Here is a 19,927-nt window from a genome sequence, read left to right on the forward strand (position 1 = left end):
AACAAGAAGAACTACAATCCTGCAGCCTGTGGAACAAAAACCACATTCACAGAAAGAGAGACAAAACGAAAAGGCAAAGGACTATGTACCAGATGAAGAACAAGATAAAACCCCAGAAAAACAACTAAATGAAGTGGAGATAGGCAACCTACCAGAAAAAGAATTCAGAATAATGATAGTGAAGATGATCCAGGACCTCGGAAAAAGAATGGAGGCAAAGATTGAGAAGATGCAAGAAATGTTTAACAAAGACCTAGAAGAATTAAAGAACAAACACCTGGAAAAATTAAAGAACAAACAAACAGAGATGAACAACACAATAACTGAAATGAGAAATACACTAGAAGGAATCAATAGCAGAATAACTGAGACAGAAGAACGAATAAATGAACTGAAAGACAAAATTGTGGAAATAATTGCCGAGGAGCAGAATAAAGAATGAAAAGAAATGAAGACAGCCTAAGAGACCTCTGGGACAACATTAAATGCACCAACATTCGCATTATAGGGGTCCCAGAAGGAGAAGAGAGAAAGAAAGGACCCGAGAAAATATTTGAAGAGATTACAGTTGAAAAATTCCCTAACACGGGAAAGGAAATAGCCACCCAAGTCCAGGAAGCGCAGAGAGTCCCAGGCAGGATAAACCCAAGGAGAAACAGGCTGAGACACATAGGAATCAAACTGACAAAAATTAAAGACAAAGAAAAATTACTGAAAGCAACAAGGGAAAAATGACAAATATACAAGGGAACTCCTATAAGGTTAACAGCTGATTTCTCAGCAGAAACTCTACAAGCCAGAAGGGACTGGCACAATATATGTAAAGTGATGAAAGGGAAGACCCTACAACCAAGACTACTCTAGCCGGCAAGGATCTCATTCAGATTCAACTGAGAAATCAAAAGTTTTACAGACAAGCAAAAGCTAAGAGAATTCAGCACCACCAACCAGCTCTACAACAAATGCTAAAGGAACTTCTTTAAGTGGGAAACACAAGAGAAGAAAAGGACCTACAAAAACAAACCCAAAACAATTAAGAAAACGGTAATAGGAACATACATATTGATAATTACCTTAAATGTGAATGGATTAAATGCTCCCACCAAAAGACATAGGCTCGCTGAATGGACACAAAAACTCGCTGAAAGTAAGGGGATGGAAAAAGAGATTCCATGGAAATGGAAATCAAAAGAAAGCTGGAGTAGCAATACTCATATCAGATAAAATAGACTTTAAAATGAAGAATGTTACAAGAGACAAGGAAGGACACTACATAATGATCAAGGGATCAATCCAAAAAGAAGATATAACAATTATAAATATATATGCACCCAACAGAGGAGCACCTCAATACATAAGGCAAATGCTAACAGCTATCAAAGAGGAAATTGACAGTAACACAATAATTCAGGGGGACTTTTAACAGCTCACTTGCACCAATGGACAGAAAATTAATAAGGAAACACAAGCTTTAAATGATACAAGAGACCAGACAGATTTAATTGATATTTATAGGAAATTCCATCTGAAAACAGCAGATTACACTTTCTTCTCAAGTGCACACAGAACATTCTCCAGGATAGATCACATCTTGGGTCACAAATCAAGCCTTGGCAATTTTAAGAAAATTGAAATCATATCAAGCATCTTTTCCGACCGCAACGCTATGAGATTAGAAATAAATTACAGGGAAAAACACAAACACATGGAGGCTAAACAATATGTTACTAAATGACCAAGAGATCACTGACAAAATCATAGAGGAATTCAAAAAACACCTAGAGACAAATGACAAGGAAAACATGACGACCCAAAACCTATGGGATGCAGCAAAAGCAGTTCTAAGAGGGAAGTTTATAGCAATACAATCCTACCTCAAGAAACAAGAATCTCAAACAAACAATCTAACCTTACACCTAAAGGAACTAGAGAAAGAAGAACAAACAAAATCCAAAGTTAGTAGAAGGAAAGAAATCATAAAGATCGGAGCAGAAATAAATGAAATAGAAACAAAGAAAACAAGAGCAAAGATCAGTAAAACTAAAAGCTGGTTCTTTGAGAAGATAAACAAAATTGATAAACCTTTAGTCAGCCTCATCAAAAAAAAGAGGGAGAGGACTCAAATCAATAAAATTAGAAATGAAAAAGGAGAAGTTACAACAGACACCGCAGAAATACAAAGCATCCTAAGAGACTACTACAAGCAACTCTATGCCAATAAAATGGACAACCTGGAAGAAATGGACAAATTCTTAGAAAGGTATAACCTTCCAAGACTGAGCCAGCAAGAAATAGAAAATATGAACAGACCAATCACAAGTAATGAAATTGAAACTGTGATTAAAAATCTTCCAACAAACAGAAGTCCAGGACCAGATGGCTTCACAGGTGAATTCTATCAAACATTTAGAGAAGAGCTAACACCCATCCTTCTCAAACTCTTCCAAAAAAGTGCAGAGGGAGGAACACTCCCAAACTCATTCTATGAGGCCACCATCACCCTGATACCAAAACCAGACAAAGATACTACAAAAAAAGAAAATTACAGACCAATATCACTGATGAATATAGATGCAAAAATCCTCAACAAAATACTAGCAAACAGAATCCAACAACACATTAAAAGGATCATACACCATGATCAAGTGGGATTTACTCCAGGGATGCAAGGATTCTTCAATATATGCAAATCAATCAATGTGATACACCATATTAACAAACTGAAGGATAAAAACCATATGATCATCTCAATAGATGCAGACAAAGCTTTTGACAAAATTCAACACCCATTTATGATAAAAACTCTCCAGGGCACAGAGGGAACCTACCTTAACATAATAAAGGCCATGTGTGACAAACCCACAGCAGACATCATTCTCAATGGCGAAAAACTGAAACCATTTCCTCTAAGATCAGGAACAAGACAAGGATGTCCACTCTTGCCACTATCAGTCAACATAGTTTTGGAAGTCCTAGCCATGGCAATCGGAGTAGAAAAAGAAATAAAAGGAATACAAATTGGAAAAGAAGAAATAAAACTGTCACTGTTTGCAGATGACATGATACTATACATAGAGAATCCTAAAGATGCCACGGGAAAACGGCTAGAGCTAATCAGTGAATTTGGTAAAGTTGCAGGATACAAAATTAATGCACAGAAATCTCTTGCATTCCTATACACTAAGAACAAAAGATCAGAAAGAGAAATTAAGGAAACAATCCCATTCACCGTTGCAACAAATAGAATAAAATACCTAGGAATAAACCTACCTAAGGAGGAAAAAGACCTGTACTCAGAAAACTATAAGACACTGATGAAAGAAATCAAAGATGACACAAACAGATGGAGAGATAACCATGTTCTTGGATTGGAAGAATCAATATTGTGAAAATGACTATACTACCCAAAGCAATCTATAGATTCAATGCAATCCCTATCAAATTACCAATGGCACTTTTTACAGAACTAGAACAAAAAATCTTAAAATTTGCATGGAGATACAAAAGATCCTGAAGAGCCAAAGCAATCTTGAGGGAAAAAAATGGAGCTGGAGGAATCCGACTCTCTGACCTCAGACTATACTACAAAGTTACAGTAATCAAGATGATATGGTACTGGCACAAAAACAGAAATATAGATCAATGGAACAGGATAGAAAACCTAGAGATAAACCCACTCACCTATGGTCAACTAATCTATGACAAAGGAGGCAAGGATATACAATGGAGAAAAGACAGTCTCTTCAATAAGTGGTGCTGGGAAAACTGGACAGCTACATGTAAAAGAATGAAATCAGAACACTCCCTAGGACTTCTCTGGTGGCGCAGTGGTTAAGAATTCGCCTGCCAATGCAGTGGACACCGGGTTAATCTCTGGTCTGGGAAGATCCCACATGCCGCGGAGCAACTAAGCCTGCGCGCCACAACTACCGAGCCTGCGCTCCAGAGCCCGCGAGCCACAACTGAGCCCGTGTGCCACAACTACTGAGCCTGTGCTGTAGAGCCTGAAAGCCACAACTACTTTGCCACAACTACTGAAGCCCGTGTGCCTAGAGTCTGTGCTCCGCACAAGAGAAGCCACTGCAATGAGAAGCCCATGCACCGCAACAAAGAGTAGCCACTACTTGATGCAACTCAAGAAAGTGTGCGTGCAGCAACAAAGACCCAATGCAGCCAAAAATAAATAAATAAAATAAATAAATTAAAAAAAAAAAGAACACTCCCTAACAGCATACACAAAAATAAACTCAGAATGGATTAAAGACCTAAATGTAGGACCGAACACTATAAAACTCTGAGAGGAACATATAGGAAGAACACTCTATGACATAAATCACAGCAAGATCTTTTTTGACCCACCCCCTAGAGTGATGGAAATAAAAACAAAAACAAACAAATGGGACCTAATGAAACTTAAAAGCTTCTGCACAGCAAAGGAAACTATAAACAAGACGAAAAGACAACCCTCAGAATGGGAGAAAACATTTGCAAACAAAGCAGCTGACAAAGGATTAATCTCCAAAATATATAAGCAGCTCATGCAGCTCAATATTAAAAAAACAAACAACCCAATCAAAAAATGGGCAGAAGACCTAAATAGACATTTCTCCAAAGAAGACATACAGATGGTCAAGAGGCACATGAAAAGCTGCTCAACATCACTAATTATTAGAGAAATGCAAATCAAAACTACAATGAGGTATCACCTCACACTGGTCAGAATGGCCATCATCAAAAAATCTACAAACAGCAAATGCTGGAGAGGGTGTGGAGAAAAGGCAACCCTCTCGCACTGTTGGTGGGAATGTAAATTGATACAGCCCCTATGAAGAACAGTATGGAGGTTCCTTAAAAAACTAAAAATAGAATTTCCATATGACCCAGCAATCCCACTACTGGGCATATACCCAGAGAAAACCATAATTCAAAAAGACACATGCACCCCAATGTTCCTTGCAGCACTACTTAGCCAGGTCATGGAAGCAACCTAAATGTCCACTGAGAGACGAATGGATAAAGAAGATATGGTACATATATACAATGGAATATTACTCATCCATAAAAAGGAAAGAAATTGGGTCATTTGTAGAGACGTGGATGGACCTAGAGACTGTCATACAGAGTGAAGTAAGTCAGAAAGAGAAAAACACATATCGTATGCTAACACATATATATGGAATCTAAAAAAAAGAAAAAAAAGGTCATGAAGGACCTAGGGGCAGGACAGGAATAAAGATGCAGACCTACTCGAGAATGGACTTGAGGACACAGGGAGGGGGAAGGGTAAGCTGGGACAAAGTGAGATAGTGGCATGTATATATATACACACTACCAAATGTAAAACCGATAGCTAGTGGAAAGCAGCTGCATAGCACAGGGAGGTCAGCTTGGGGCTTTGTGACCACCTACAGGGGTGGGATAGGGAGGGTGGGAGAGAGATGCAAGAGGGAGGAGATATGGGGATATATGTATACATATAGCTGATTCACTTTGTTATAAAGCAGAAACTAACACACCATTGTAAAGCAATAATACTCTAATAAAGATGTTAAAAAAAAAAAGATGTGGTACATATATACAATGGAATATTACTCAGCCATAAAAAAGGAACAAAATTGGGTCATTTGCAGAGACATGGATGGACCCAGAGACTGTAATACAGTGTGAAGTAAGTCAGAAAGAGAAAAATATCATATGTTAACGCATATATGTGGAATCTAGAAAAATGGTACAGATGAATCAGTTTGCAAGACAGAAATAGAGACACAGATGTAGAGAACAAACGTATGGACACCAAGGGAGGAAAGCAGTGTGGGGAGCGGTGGAGGTGGGATGAATTGTGAGATTGGGATTGACATGTATACACTAATTTGTATAAAACAGATAACTAATAAAATGAATTTAAAAGAAAAAAAAAGAATAAGCTAAATGTATGTATAAAATAGATAACTAATAGGGATCTACTGTATAGCACAGGGAACTACTCAATACTCTGTAGTGGCCTATATGAGAGAATAATCTAAAGAAAAGTGGAAATATATATATACACATATATATATATATATATAACTGATTCACTTTGCTGTACACCTGAAACTGACACAACATTGTAAATCAACTATACTCTAATAAAAATTTTTTAAAAAACTAAAAAGAATGAGTTAACTGTGAACACCTGACACAACGCTGCTTTCTGTCTGCTTTAAAAAGTTCATTTCATCAGAAAATTTCTTACTGTTCAAAAAACCTTTCTTCTCTGCTTAGGCGAGTTAAAGCTCTGAGCCCCAGGCTACTGGGGAGGCAGAAGGGAGCCAGGCAAAACCCTGGTGCAGGCGGACTGCTGAGCCAGGCTGCTTCAGGGAATATGCAGGACTCTCAGGCAACTCTGACTCTGCCATGTGCTGGCCCAGTTCTCAGCTGACCTAGCTCCACATGTGAGAGGGCAGCAGACTGGTATGTGACTCTCAGATAGGAATTAGCCATGTCTCTTTCAAAGACCATCCATTCAGAGAGCTGTGGTGTCAGTCTCTAGTCACAGGATGCTGGAAGTAGGAAGGGCAGAAGCGCTGAAGTACCAGGTACAGAGGGGGCCCAAGCGTGATGCTGGAAGAAGAGCAGCCCCATGTGGCCAAATGAACAGATGGCCGTGTTTTCACCACCTAGAACAGGAAAGCTGGAAGAGATGTAACAGATCTAACGGGAGGCCCTCCCCGCTTTAGAACACACACAAGCTGCACAGCACGGAGATGGGCTAAAGCCACTGCCTTTCCTTCCCACTCACCTCTGCTCCTTCTCTTCAGGGCCTACAGCGCCACCCAGTGATGAAGTGGCTAAACTGACCCGAAGAGCCAGACTCACCTCCAGGGTCTCCTCAGCAGTGCAGCCTGGCTGCTGCTGCAGCTTGCCTGTGTTCAGGGCTTCAATGTACTCATCACATTTTTTGTAGCCAGCATTCAGCAACTCATACTTGGCCTTCAGCAGTCCTTGGCCAGGTGTGACGTCACCAATCCCAATTGAGAATCCACGGTTAGCTGCAGAATAGTTGCCCGGGAGAGCAGGAAGAGAGAGCCACGGATGTTAGTCAACCTGCTGCACAGAAACAAGTTTATACCTTCAGAGAACTTGTTACAACCCAATTAAACAAAATGTTCCTGTATCAGTCTCTAGGTAGTTATGCAAAAATGACTAAGACTCACTAACTCCTCTGAGACCTCACAACCCACAGTGATGTCCCAACTAACTACACTATAAAGCAGACAGCCACTAAATAGTAAGGAGCGCCTGAGAAAGCCAGCTATGGAAAGTGGGCCACCTGACTGCTGGTTCTCAGCGTCGCAGAGACCTCTGTGCCCCGATTCTCTTTTTCAGAAATTATTATTCCGAAATACAGAGACTAAGAAACAAATGTAAACTGCACCGTTGATGGAACTATACAGTAATCCTAACCCTAATATCTGCCTACGAGAGGCTACTGGCTTAGTAGGGTGGGGAAGGGGATGCCTAAAAGTGGCTGCAGAAAGGAGGGCCACGAGTCTGGAAAGTCTCAGAAACAAAATCCTCAGGTTCTGTGGGAGGTAATGTAGGTGCTGGAAACGGGGAAACCCGGTGGAAAGTTTGGACAGGCATACCTTGTTTTATTGTGCTTCACAGATATAGTGGTTTTTAAAAAATTGAAGGTTTGTGGCAACCTTGTGTTGAACAAGTCTAAAAGCACAATTTTTCCAACAGCATCTGCTTACTTTGTGTCTCTGTGTCAAATTTCGGTAATGTTCATAATATTTCAAACGTTTTCATTATTATTATATTTTTTATGGTGATCTGTACTGTGACTACTATGACTCACTGAAGGCTCAAATGATTAGCATTTTTTAGCAATAAAGTATTTTTAATTAAGGTATGTACATTGTTTTTTAAGACACAAGACTATTGCATACTTAACAGACTACAGTATAGTGTAAACAACTTTTGTAACCACTGGGAAACCAAACAGTTCATGTGACTTGCTTGATCGTGGTATTTGCTTTATCGTGGTGGTCTGGAACTGAACCTGCAATGTCTCTGAGGTCTGCCTACAAGAAACAGGCCCCAGATCCTTACCCCTGTGGGAGACAGAGTGCTAGAGAAGATGAATTTGGGGATCAAGAATAGGAAGCCTTAAAAAAAAAAAAAAAAATTAAAAGAAGGAAAGGAAAAGAAAAGAACTACCAGCAAGGGACTTCCCTGGTGGCGCAGTGGTTAAAAATCCGCCTGCCAATGCAGGGGACACAGGTTCAAGCCCTGGTCCGGGAAGATCCCACATGCTGCGGAGCAACTAAGCCTGTGCACCACAACTACTGAGCCTGTGCTCTACAGCCTGTGAGCCACAACTACTGAAGCCCATGAGCCTAGAGCCCGTGCTCCACTACAAGAGAAGCCACTGCAATGAGAAGCCCGTGCACTGCAACGAAGAGTAGCCCCTGCTCGCCACAACTAGAGAAAGTCCATGTGCAGCAATGAAGACCCAATGTAGCCAAAAAAAAAAAAAAAAAAAAGAACTACTGGCAAAAAAGAACAATGGTTGGAAATTAAATATATGATAGTGAAAAAACTTTTAAAAATCAATGAAGTTGTTAAAAGAAAACTGAATCCAGAAACAAAGAAATGGACAACAGGGAAAATCAGAGAATCAATCCAAAAACTCTACTAGACAATGAACAGAAATTCAAAAAAGAAAGAACAGAGAAAGTAAAAGGGAGAAAATGATCAGAAAAAGTGCAAGAAAATAACCAGAACTGAAGGACACATGTTGCAGATTAAGAGAGCTTATACAGTGCTCAGCGCAATGAGTGACAACAGACCCATCGCAAGGTTGTGTCACTGTGAACTTTCAGAATGCCAGAAACAAAGAGGAGTCTCAAAGCTTCCAGAATAAAAAGACAATTCAGGATAAACAACAAGGTCCTAATGTGTCTAGCACAGGGAACTATATTTAATATCCTGTGATAAATCATAATGAAAAAGAATGTTAAAAAAATAGATGTATGTGTAGAACTGAGTCACTGTGCTGCACAGCAGAGACTGGCACAATGTTTTAAGTCCACTATTGCTTCAAATAAAAAAAAAAAAGACAATTCAAATACAAAAATTTGGGAATAAGAACGGAAATACACTTTACAGCAACCGTTAAAGCTAGAACAGAGTAGAGCAATCCCTTCAAAATTCTCAGGGAAAATAATCTTCAGTCTAGAATTCTACACCCAGCCAGAGTCAAGTATAAGAGTAGACTAAAGATGTTTTTGGGCATGCAAACAATCTCCTGGCCTGTGGTACGTTCAAAGCATGAGCAAGCAAAGGTAACAGAATAGTGCAAGGATGGTAGAGAAATACTGAGTAACACGGTAGGGCTGAACCGTGGAAGACCCAGAGGGTGACAGTCTTGCACAGGTACCTTGGAAGCAGCCCATGAAGGACCCTTTATGTAACAACCCTACCTGATGGGCATTAGGGAGCTACTGTAGCTTTTGAGAAGAGAACTGAAAAGCAAATTCAAATCTGCAGCCAAACTAGTCAGTATCAAGTTAATTTCATTAAGAAGAGCATAAATAGTTTAGCCTGGAATAAGTATCCTTTTCTTTGTGTGTGTGTATGTGTGTGGGGCAGGGGGATGAAACAGTAAAAGAAACCCCTGAAACACCAATAACTAGCAATAAAACAAGGATGCTGAGATACTCACACAGGTAGACGGGGGCCAGTCTGGCGAGCCGTGACATCGCATCGGCAGCTTCGTTCTGCCCCCAGTCTCGCAGCAAAATGTAAAAAATATTGTTCTTGGATCCTGATCCCAGCGTTCCTTTGTCCATGCTGCCAGTCATCAGCTCGCTGTTCTGGATAGTGACGTCTGGAAGGAAACAATGATTATGGACTTACACAATTATTTATTACTTTGCCTCATTCCAAAATGAATTTGAGGCAGTTGAGAAAATTTCTTCTCGTATTAAAAGTTAAAGCAGAACAAACAGATATGCTCTTAAAAAAATTTTTTTTTTGAGGGGGAAAAAAAGAGAAATCTAGGAACTTTTGAAGAGCATGAAAGGTCTAGTTAGTTACCCTATAGCCCTAACTCTGAAAGGTACTAGTTGACACTCATTGTCCTTATCTGTGAACTGTGGATGACAGTATCAAGCTCTTGCCATCTTGATGTCATGGGGATGTTTTGAGCATCAATTCAATCATGTACAACGAAGTGTTGTTTATAAAGCACTTTGTTATTTACCTAAGACACTGAAGACTAACAGTGGCACCATCATGAAAAGCCTAAACAACAAAATGAAATTTGTATCTAGAAACAAACAAAACACAATCTAAAACAAGAAGCCAAAATACGTTAAAGACCAGAGAGTATATTTTCAAAAGAATGGTTATAAATCTGGGGAAGAAAAATCAGTGCTCTTCAAAACATTTATTCTTCATCATGAGACAGCAGAAAACCCTTGACCTTCAGAGAGACTCTGCGGTTCAGTTCTTTAGTACAGAGCCCGCAGATCCACTTCTTGTCACTAGGCCTTGTTAGCAAAGCCCATTCTAAATCAGTGCTACTCAAACCAGCCTGCTGGGGAACTGCCTGTTAGCAGCCTGGGACCCAGAAAGTAAATGCTGCCTGAACGGCATTGGTGTGTGGACCACACTTAGGGCTGAATTAGTCTAGGGTACTCAGATGGCTCGCATTTAAATCCTCTCACTGTGAGAGTAGCATTGACATATATACACTACCAAATGTAAAATGGATAGCTAGTGGGAAGATGTTGCACAGCACAGGGAGATCAGCTCGGTGCTTTGTGAGGACCTAGAGAGGTGGGATAGGGAGGGTGGGAGGGAGGCTCAAGAGGGAGGAGCTATGGGGATATATGTATACATTCAGCTGATTCACTTTGTTGTACAGTAGAAACTAACACACTGTAAAGCAATTATACTCCAATAAAGATATTAAAAAATAAATAAGTAAATAAATAAATAAATCCTCACTGTTACACCTGATCTTCATGTTATCAAAACATCCATTGACCAGGTGAGGCAGCTTAAAACAATTAGCCTCTTCAGTTATACTTTTTAGTCACACTTTTAGACAATGAACATGTTTTTGGACATAAAATAGTAAATTAAATGCCTTAAATAACGAGACCTTTGTACGGCCAAAAAAAACAACAAAAAAAGGAAGAAAAAAGAATTTGCATTAATTGGTAGAAACGAGTCTCATCTGAGACAAAACACGAGCAGAACATTCTAATCATTGGGTTGGTCATGTGTCTACACAATCTCTACCTTTTAGAGAAACACCACCTGCATCTCCCTGAAGAACAAACTTCCTGCCTAAGGCTACAGAGAAAATTGGGATTTGCTGGCTAAGCGAAGGTAACTGTTGGTCGCTTGCTTTCCTGACCCCCGGCCCCACCCCACTGCTTTAACTCACAGGAGTCATTGACACAGAGGTCTTCTCCTTTGCCACAGTACTGCTTGCCCTTGGTTCGGAGGTTGGCCCTCACTGGGTTGTCATCGCTGGGTCTGAGGATGACGCTGAAGATCTGTTTTCCCGTCCACAGGGTGACAGGCTGAAGGAGGAAAGAAGCCAGAGCATCGGAGGGCTGAGCCTGGTCTCAACCACCCTTCATGCAAGTGAGGCAAGATGGTACAGTGGTCACACACCAACCGGGCAGCAGCATGCGTACACTAAGGCCACTGGTGTGTCCATACAGTCACACACACACACACACACACACACACCTGTGTGCGTACACACACAGCTCCTGCACAAACCTTTAATATTGTAGGGGGTGGGAGGCGAACTTTAATTTTCTCATCCTTGCCCACCAATATGGAAGCAATGATCTGGCAAGCCTTGGCTCGGTCAAAGAAAGTGTCCTTAAGAGTGAGGAGATAGGCACCTGAGGAAAGAAAAGGAATGAAATTGTGAGAAAAATCACAAGGTTTCAATTTTAAAATAAACGTGGACTATTACTAAAAGAGTGAGGTAAAAGTAAAACACAGCTGCTTCTTGGCTTTCTCCTCCAACTAGAATCCAGCCTCCACAGGGAAAGCGACTTTGTTTTACTCGCCGCCATAGCCCCAGCACTTAGAAAATAAAAATGTCTTGTGTATGGCAGGAGATCACTAAATAACCAACCAATGCAAAATATCTCAAGTAGGTTCACAATCACACTTAGTAAATAAACAACAGAATTAAACACAGGCAATTAAACAGCTTTTCAAGCGGACACATGAACACGGTGAATGAGAATCCTCGTATTCCAAAGTCTCCTTTCAAGTGAATTCCACAAACCCACCTGTCAGAAAATCCTGAATAGCAGCAATTAGTGGTTCTCCATTCCTTGGGGTTACAAGATTTGCTTTAGTCTGAAGGAAAAAGGAACACAGTAAGTTAGCCATCCTTGGATGCATGATGCAGCCCCAAAGACCTACACCACAAAGACTCTGAATTGTTATGAATAAATGAAGAGTAGCAGGAAGATGAGGCTGAGAACTGGAAGCTAGGGTCCTTAACTGCAGCTTTGTCACCAACTTCCATCCCTTAATCTGTCAAGGGGAGAGAAAAATTACCAGCGAGACTGACCTCAGAGGTTCCTGCACTCAAATACTGCATGAAGTAGTTTTGAGTTTCTATGAAGAACACTTCGGGTATAAGATGTTATTGTAATTAACAAATGCTCCCCTCCAAAGAAAATTTACTTCTGTGAATGAATGATGAGTAGCACTGTGTTATCTCTGAAGTCAATCAATTCCACACTCTCTACAACGATGGCAGAATTGTCGAATTTCTCTTGCGTCAGACATTAAGATTGAACAACAGGATTTTAATTAAAATGTAATGAGTGCCTACAGCGGCAAAAATGGGTGCTACTTGTTCAGTGCATTATTAACCAATTTAAAGAAGGTTCTGTGCATCAAAGTGCATTTGCTCAAATCTTTTAACTGAGGTGTAATTGACCATGATAGCCAACAGTCAAGTTTCTGCTATACCCTTGTCTTACCCTTTCATAACTGGCGCTCAAGTATATCTACTCTCCTAGGAACCCACATTACAGGTCAGAAGACACCCACTCCGCTCAACTCCCCACCTATCAGAGAAACTAACTCCCTTACATACTGCAGGGTGTTTGCAAACAGGACAGGCTCCCCTTTCCCTCCTTTAAAGGCGCTTTTCCTCAGAAGCTGGGCTGCACCACCCTACATACCCCCATGAGAACAAGGGCTTCTGCTTTAGCTTCTTCTGTTTGAGGAAGATGAAGGTTCATTTCATCACCATCAAAATCTGCGTTGTAGGGTGTACAGACACACTCATTAAATCTGAAGGTGCGGTGGGGTTTGACCCTGGCCTGTGGAATACAAAACAAAACAAACCAGGAGAAGGACTTAAGTCATTTATCTAAAACCTTCTTGGTGCCCATATGTTTGTTCTCTACATCTGTGTCTCTATTTCTGCCCTGCAAACCGGTTCATCTGTACCATTTTTCTAGGTTCCACATATATGTGTTAATATATGGTATTTGTTTTTCTCTTTCTGACTTATGGACACTGTATGGACACCAAGGGGGGAAAGCGGCAGGGGTGGGTGGGTGGTGTGATGAACTGGGAGATTGGGATTGACATGTATACACTAATATGTATAAAATGGATAACTAATAAGAACCTGCTGTATAAAACAATAAATAAAATAAAATTTAAATAAAATAAAAAATAAAAATAAAAGCTTCCTAGTTTCAACATAAAAAAAATGGCTTCCTGGAGAACTGGACACTTTACATTAAGGAAGTAAATTTCTAGTATGTTCTGGCAAGTAACATGTCACTTGTGGTCTCATTCAAGTAGCTTTATTAGATCAAAACAACACAATGAATTTGCTTTAATACTATGAGGCAAACATCAACACAGAAGCCATGAGAAAGGGGTTCCCACTGGCCAATGATGTCACAATTTGCTATTAAAAGGTTAATGGCAGAAATTGAACAAAACACACTGACTAAATAAAAACTCGTGATGACACTGAAAAAAGGGAAAGCCAAAACAAACAAAAACCCCAAACCAACCTACTTGGGAGAAACTGAGCACCAAAGTTTTATGCCCTAAACTGACAAAAAAGGAAAAAGAATTAGACGCTTATTCTTCCTTTCCTTTATGAATTCTATTTTTTGGGTAAGTAAATAGCCATAATTAACAAGGGAAAATTATTAATTACAAGAGTGGTAGGTATTAAATGTGAAAAGAATGTCAAATTAGAAAATCACCATTTTGTGACCCCAATGAAATAATGTAGGCAATGATCATAAATGGAAGAGATCATTAGAGAAAAGGCTAATAAGGCACCAGGCTGAAGCATCTGAATCCCTAACCTTCTCAGCATAACTAAAGTGGGCCAGCCAGACAACGTGTGCCTCCTGAAATATGGCAAGAGGAAGTAGCCAGCACCACCTATGAGTTATTTTGGCCAAAAAGTTGAACCTGAATCTGATCATCCTTTGAGAGCTAATTTCCAGTTTACAGGAATAAAATGAAGCATGAAGGAACCCTTACACCACACACAAGCAGACAAACAGAGAACATGCGACATTCTTCAGGACAAATGACCTGGTTTTTTTCAACAATGACACTGAAATTAAAAGAAGGAGGTGGGACATTACCAGATCATTAAAGGCTTCAGACATGTGTCAACTAAACGTAATGTGTAGACTTTGCATCTTGATTTGAACAAACTAGTTGCAAAAAGATTTTGAGACACTTGGGGAAATCTGACTATGGACAGGGTACTAGACAATACCAAGGAATGACTTCATTTTGTGAGGTGTGACACTGGCACTGTAATTACGTGTGTCTTGCAGAAGTAAACTGAATACACATGGAAAAAAGACATGGCATCTGGGTTCACAAAGAAAAAAGAGAGAGAAAACTAGTGTGGTGAAATCTTGAAAATTACTGACTATAGAGGATGAGACTGTGAGTTCATCATAGTACTCTTTCTATTTTTGTATATATTTGAAAATTTTCAAACAAAAATATTTCTATGTTAAAATGCCCCAAAGCCAAGCAAAAGTGTCCAGAAAGGGAAGGCTTCTGTTTGCCTCCTAGATCTCCATAATCATAATTCCATAATCATAAACTGCATCTTTGGTATTTCCACCACTGAGCAAAAAGACTGATGTAATGTTTTCACAAACTACTAAAAAAAGGAATCTAGAAAAACACTACCTTAGGAGCCTGTTTAAACACTGTTTGCAAATGTTCAGGGATTTAATGGCTTTGCAGACGGGAGAATTTATGAATATTTAACAAATTAAAGTTGCATCTTGTTTCCATTTTAAATCTCCAAAAAAGGAACTGCTGCTGTTGCAAAAAGTAAACCATCCCATAAAATATGGTTCAAGGTCTTAGTTGGAGGACTATTGCAAAGAGAAATCCTGCAAACATTTTAGTTCCTTAGTTAATATGTTATTTTAAATCAGGTCAATTTTCTGCCATATCTATTTTACATAACTTTGTGTACACACATGTATGTATATATGTTGTTTGCAAGTGAAATCACGGTAGTCACTTTCACACTAATTTTCAATTAGTTCCTGTTTTACTGTTGTATGAATAGTATGCTACAAATATTAAAAACATTGAAGGGAAGTTTGAAATTTAAGAGTTTCACTCAAACTAAAAAATGAGAGAAGAGGAAAGCCGAAAGTTATGAAAATTTGAGATTATTGGCAATTTAAATTTTAGAAGTCTGGAATTTAGCATGGCACACACAGCAAAGTTCCACCCAACAGAAATAAAAACCAGTCTCGTGCTCACCAGATGTGCCATAATGCTCAATTTGTGCAGCGAAGGCTGCCGATTGAACAGAACCACGTCTCCATCTATGAGGTGTCTCTCCACAATGTCCCCATACTTGAGCTCCTGAGCCATCTTCTCTCTGTTCCCGTATTTCAAAAACCTTAACATATAATAATAGACATAATCTGTGAGAACAAAGTTTGCTCCTCTTCATATCAGGATTCAGTCTCTAAAATGATCACATTTCATTATATTTAAGGTGCCTCCATACGCCATTAATTAAACTACAACAACAACAAAATTTTATTTTATTTTATTTTTTGGTTGAGCCACATGGCTTGTGGGATCTTAGTTCCCCAACCAGGGATCAAACCCTGGCTCCCAGTAGGGAAAGCGCCAAGCCCTAACCACTGGACGCCCAGGGAATTCCCTAAACTACAACAAACTGCTTGTAAGATCTATCTTAATTTTAGAAATGTCAAGATATGATAAAAGCATGTCTTGGAATCACAGAAATAGAGTAATAAACCAGCTTCTCCCACACGGCCCTGGTGATATGTTTGAATCTCGTGAGATAAAAAGGCACTGGTGATCAGCTCATCTCGCTGTGAAAAGCCAGAACTGGCAAAATGCATGTCTCCTGGGTCATGAGCACACTGAGGTAACCCCAGAGCGCCCAGGTGACATAGAAAATGATCCGCTTTCATATCCCAATGCCTTCTGTCTTTCTAGATCCAATAACATTAAATGCTATGGAATAAATGAACACTGTACGTACATTCAACAAGCCAAGCAGAGCAAATGAGCAATGTACCTAGGCTCACTGCAATTTAAATAGATATGTTCCACGTGCTACAATATCACAACAATTGTACTTTGGAGTGCATTCTGTGCTAAGTATGGTGACAGTAAACTTGGTCATGAGAAGATAGTTACATCCAACCAGATTGGGAAAGCATTACCTTTTCATCTGCGTGTGTCTCTGCTGAATGAAATTGGCTCCTGGGTGAACTTCAGGGCCATTTCGAACCAGTTTCCTCAAAAAGTTGATGTTTGCCTTGTTCACCTGGAGGACCACAATATAAAGCAGAATGAGATACTGTTAAGGTTTCTATAAGCTAGTACACTATACTGAACTGGATCTCAGTCTTTACTTTCCTTATGTTGTCGTAGGAGAAAGAGAGGCACTTGCAGGCACCCTGCTGCCAGGGTCTTGAGTGTAAGGACAACAACGGGATGGCACCAGGTTCAAGTCTGAACTTGGTCACTCACTTGCTGGGTGACAGGGCCAAGGCCTTTACTGGCCTTTGGTTTCCCTAGTGGTACAACGAGTGGACTGGAATGATCTATAGGGACCTTCCAGCATTCTGTAATCCTAAAAACAGGTGGCAACTTCATCTGCAATGATTTTCCATGGGCTTCTAAGGTTTAAAAGTTGTGACACCAGCACCATAGGCCCTGGTCTGTACCGCCACGTCCTGTAGCCTCTTGGACAACAGTCTCATGGGGCACCACTTCAGAGAAGGAAACTCTGGATCATTAGTAACTCAACCGAGGACACTTTCTACACAAGCTTAACCAGAAGCCTCTGTGGTTTGGGCTAATTATGACTCTCAAGGGCAAAGCCAAGGCCAATCAATATCCTCCTGTTATCAGGCCTTTCGATTATCTACACCTCAGTTAAAAAAAAAATACTGTAGATACCAATTTACACTCATGATGAATATGAATTGAGTGTAAAGCAGTACAGCCTTTCTGGCTATGCATCAATAGCCTTAAAATATTCAAAGTCTTTGATACACTGATTCTAATGTTTTAAAAATAATAACTTATCCCAAGAAAATTAACTGGGTGTTGTGTTTATCATAAGTTACTTTAACACGTGAGGTATGAACTAACACAGACAGATGTCAAAGATGATATTATTTGGAAAAAAAAAGTTGCAGACTTGTCTGTTCAATGTATATCTGAGTATATATACATAAAGGCAGACACACCTGTGGCTGTACGTGTTGTAGATATTACACATGGTGACATACGTATGAAGCAAACTGGAAAGATAAACACACATGCCAAACTGGGGGTCGGGAGGGTTACCGGGGATTTTCCACTGTCTGTTGTTTGGAATCTCAGAACATGACACAAAAGACTGGATTCGGACAAAATATTGAGCAGCTCAAGGTACTTACCTTCTCAGGAAAAGTTAGAATTTTGGCCACGTGAACTGGCACAGCTACCTCATCAATTCGGAGGTTGGGGTCAGGTGAGATGACTGTTCTGCCGGAAAAATCCACTCTCTTTCCTGAGAGATTGCCTCTAAATCGACCTAAACAAATAACAATATATCACAGGCCTCCAAACTACAACGTGTGCTGTTGGGGGCAATGTGACCAGAAGGCCCAAGGAGAGTCCGTGACCTCCAACCAGATAAGCTGGACATAGGTTCCCCAAAATGAAACAAAGGCAGTAGACGGTCTCCTGCACACATCTTTGGACACGTACCCTGTTTTCCCTTCAGGCGCTGGACGAACCCTCTGGTCCATTTCTTGGGCGCCATGTTGAGGGGAATGCCTGAGAGCTCGCTGTTAATGTAGAGGGCACACTGCAGCTGCAGGAAATCCCAGTCTTCCATGATCATCTGGGTCTTAGCTCCTGATATCCGATGCTAAGAATAAGCAGAGGATAAACAGAAACAAGCCTGGTCTGTTTGACTTTCTCCATCAGACACTTCTGTTTTCATAAATATATTCCAGAAGTTGGGGCTTGGAAATGCTAATGGGAAGCACTCACCTTTTTAATGACATCATTTAGGAAAATGATTTCTGTCAATTTCATCGTCAGATCATCTTCATTGGTGCCAGACTTCAAATCGCTCACGACAGAGGGTCTAATACACAGAGGGGGCACTAAAAGTCGTGTGAGAATCAAATCGGAGGGCTTTCCAGCTTCTGGATTCATCAGAAGTAGAGGGACATCTTCAGCTGGGATTCGTTTAAATAAATTCAGAACTACTAAGGGATTCAAATTTTCCTATGGAAAGGAGGGAAGGAAGGAGTGGAGATACACGTTAGTTTTCCACAGCTTAGGCAAAGGTTTACTTCTGCATGTTCTCTAACCTATCTGCCACTTAACTGATAATACGCACAAGTGATGACAGAGACTTCTGATAACATGCTACGTTGCAAGGGCCCTAAAAATGTTCATGCCTTTTATTCCAATAATTTAAGCCAACAATTCCACTCCTCGTAATTATTCCAAAGGGTATGATTTTAGAAATTAACACAAAGATTCAGCTACAAGGATGTTCACTAAAGCTGTTCTTAATGGTGAAAAGCTGGAAACAGCCTGACAGGTGACTGAGTCAATAAAATCATGGTACATCCATACATGGAAAACTATGAAGCTATTAAAAACAAACAAAAAAGAAGCTACGGAAATGTGGTTACTGCCACGAAAGGTGTTCACAAAATATTGGTAAATGAGATAAGTATGTTTATGATGTGATCTAATTTTGGGGAAAATGTACAGCTATACAGAAAAGAGGAAACGGAAGAGTTTACCAAGGTGTGAACAGGGCTGTCCTTAGATGAGTGGAATTATCATCTTTTTGCTTCTTTTTTTACATTTAAACTTTCTGTAGTGAACTTACATTGTCTTTGTATTAACTTCACTTAATAGAAGTGCTAGGCTCTAACAACTTACTCATAAGAACTATGTAAATTATCATAGATATTCAAACATCACAGCTAAGAATGGTCAGATTGTGTCGTTGCTGGTTATTAAATTTTCTTGGGATCAAAGATTGTGACTGAGACTATATGTTATAAGCAGCATTTGCTATGCAATAACTTAATGAGAAGGGGAACAAAGTTAAGAAAGAAACGTTTGAACAGCCAGCTACTGCTCTTAGAACACTGCCAATGAAAAGTTTCTGTGGTCCCGCCCTGGAGGAGATGGCAGTGCAGCTGGGTTCTTCTAGGAATCCCTCTAGAGGTTTTCCGGTCTGGGTCCCTGTCCAGAGAAGAATGCCCCTCCTCAGCACCCCTGTCTCCCAGCGATGGGCACCTCGCGGCCACCAGAAGCAGTCAGGGAGGAGGTCTAAAACTAATAGAATTCTACA

The 19,927-nt window shown here is 40.1% G+C and overlaps 1 protein-coding gene and 1 long non-coding RNA gene across 4 annotated transcripts in view; one reads left to right on the top strand and one right to left on the bottom strand.

The window, feature by feature from the left end:
* Positions 1-6,123, top strand: part of LOC309604610 — a 105,035-nt gene extending 98,912 nt beyond the window's left edge. Inside the window, exon 2 of the long non-coding RNA XR_014230931.1 lies at positions 2,549-6,123. This is a non-coding gene — a long non-coding RNA (uncharacterized lncRNA). The remainder of the gene's footprint in view (positions 1-2,548) is intronic.
* Positions 1-19,927, bottom strand: part of POLR3A (RNA polymerase III subunit A) — a 56,364-nt gene that overhangs the window by 26,880 nt on the left and 9,557 nt on the right. For all 3 annotated transcript variants that reach the window (XR_014249396.1, XM_082408739.1, XM_082408738.1), the window contains exons 6-16: positions 18,598-18,837; positions 18,310-18,472; positions 17,997-18,133; positions 16,770-16,873; positions 15,826-15,967; positions 13,227-13,367; positions 12,318-12,387; positions 11,791-11,918; positions 11,447-11,585; positions 9,713-9,877; positions 6,859-7,031 (exon numbers count right to left, since the gene is read on the bottom strand). Coding sequence is in view for 2 of the 3 variants with exons in the window: in XM_082408739.1 (XP_082264865.1) it covers positions 6,859-7,031; positions 9,713-9,877; positions 11,447-11,585; positions 11,791-11,918; positions 12,318-12,387; positions 13,227-13,367; positions 15,826-15,967; positions 16,770-16,873; positions 17,997-18,133; positions 18,310-18,472; positions 18,598-18,837 (1,602 nt within the window). In the remaining variant the exon portion in view is untranslated. The remainder of the gene's footprint in view (positions 1-6,858; positions 7,032-9,712; positions 9,878-11,446; positions 11,586-11,790; positions 11,919-12,317; positions 12,388-13,226; positions 13,368-15,825; positions 15,968-16,769; positions 16,874-17,996; positions 18,134-18,309; positions 18,473-18,597; positions 18,838-19,927) is intronic.

Source organism: Balaenoptera borealis, assembly GCF_965194805.1.
Source record: "Balaenoptera borealis genome assembly, chromosome: 10".
Lineage (NCBI taxonomy): Eukaryota > Metazoa > Chordata > Mammalia > Artiodactyla > Balaenopteridae > Balaenoptera > Balaenoptera borealis.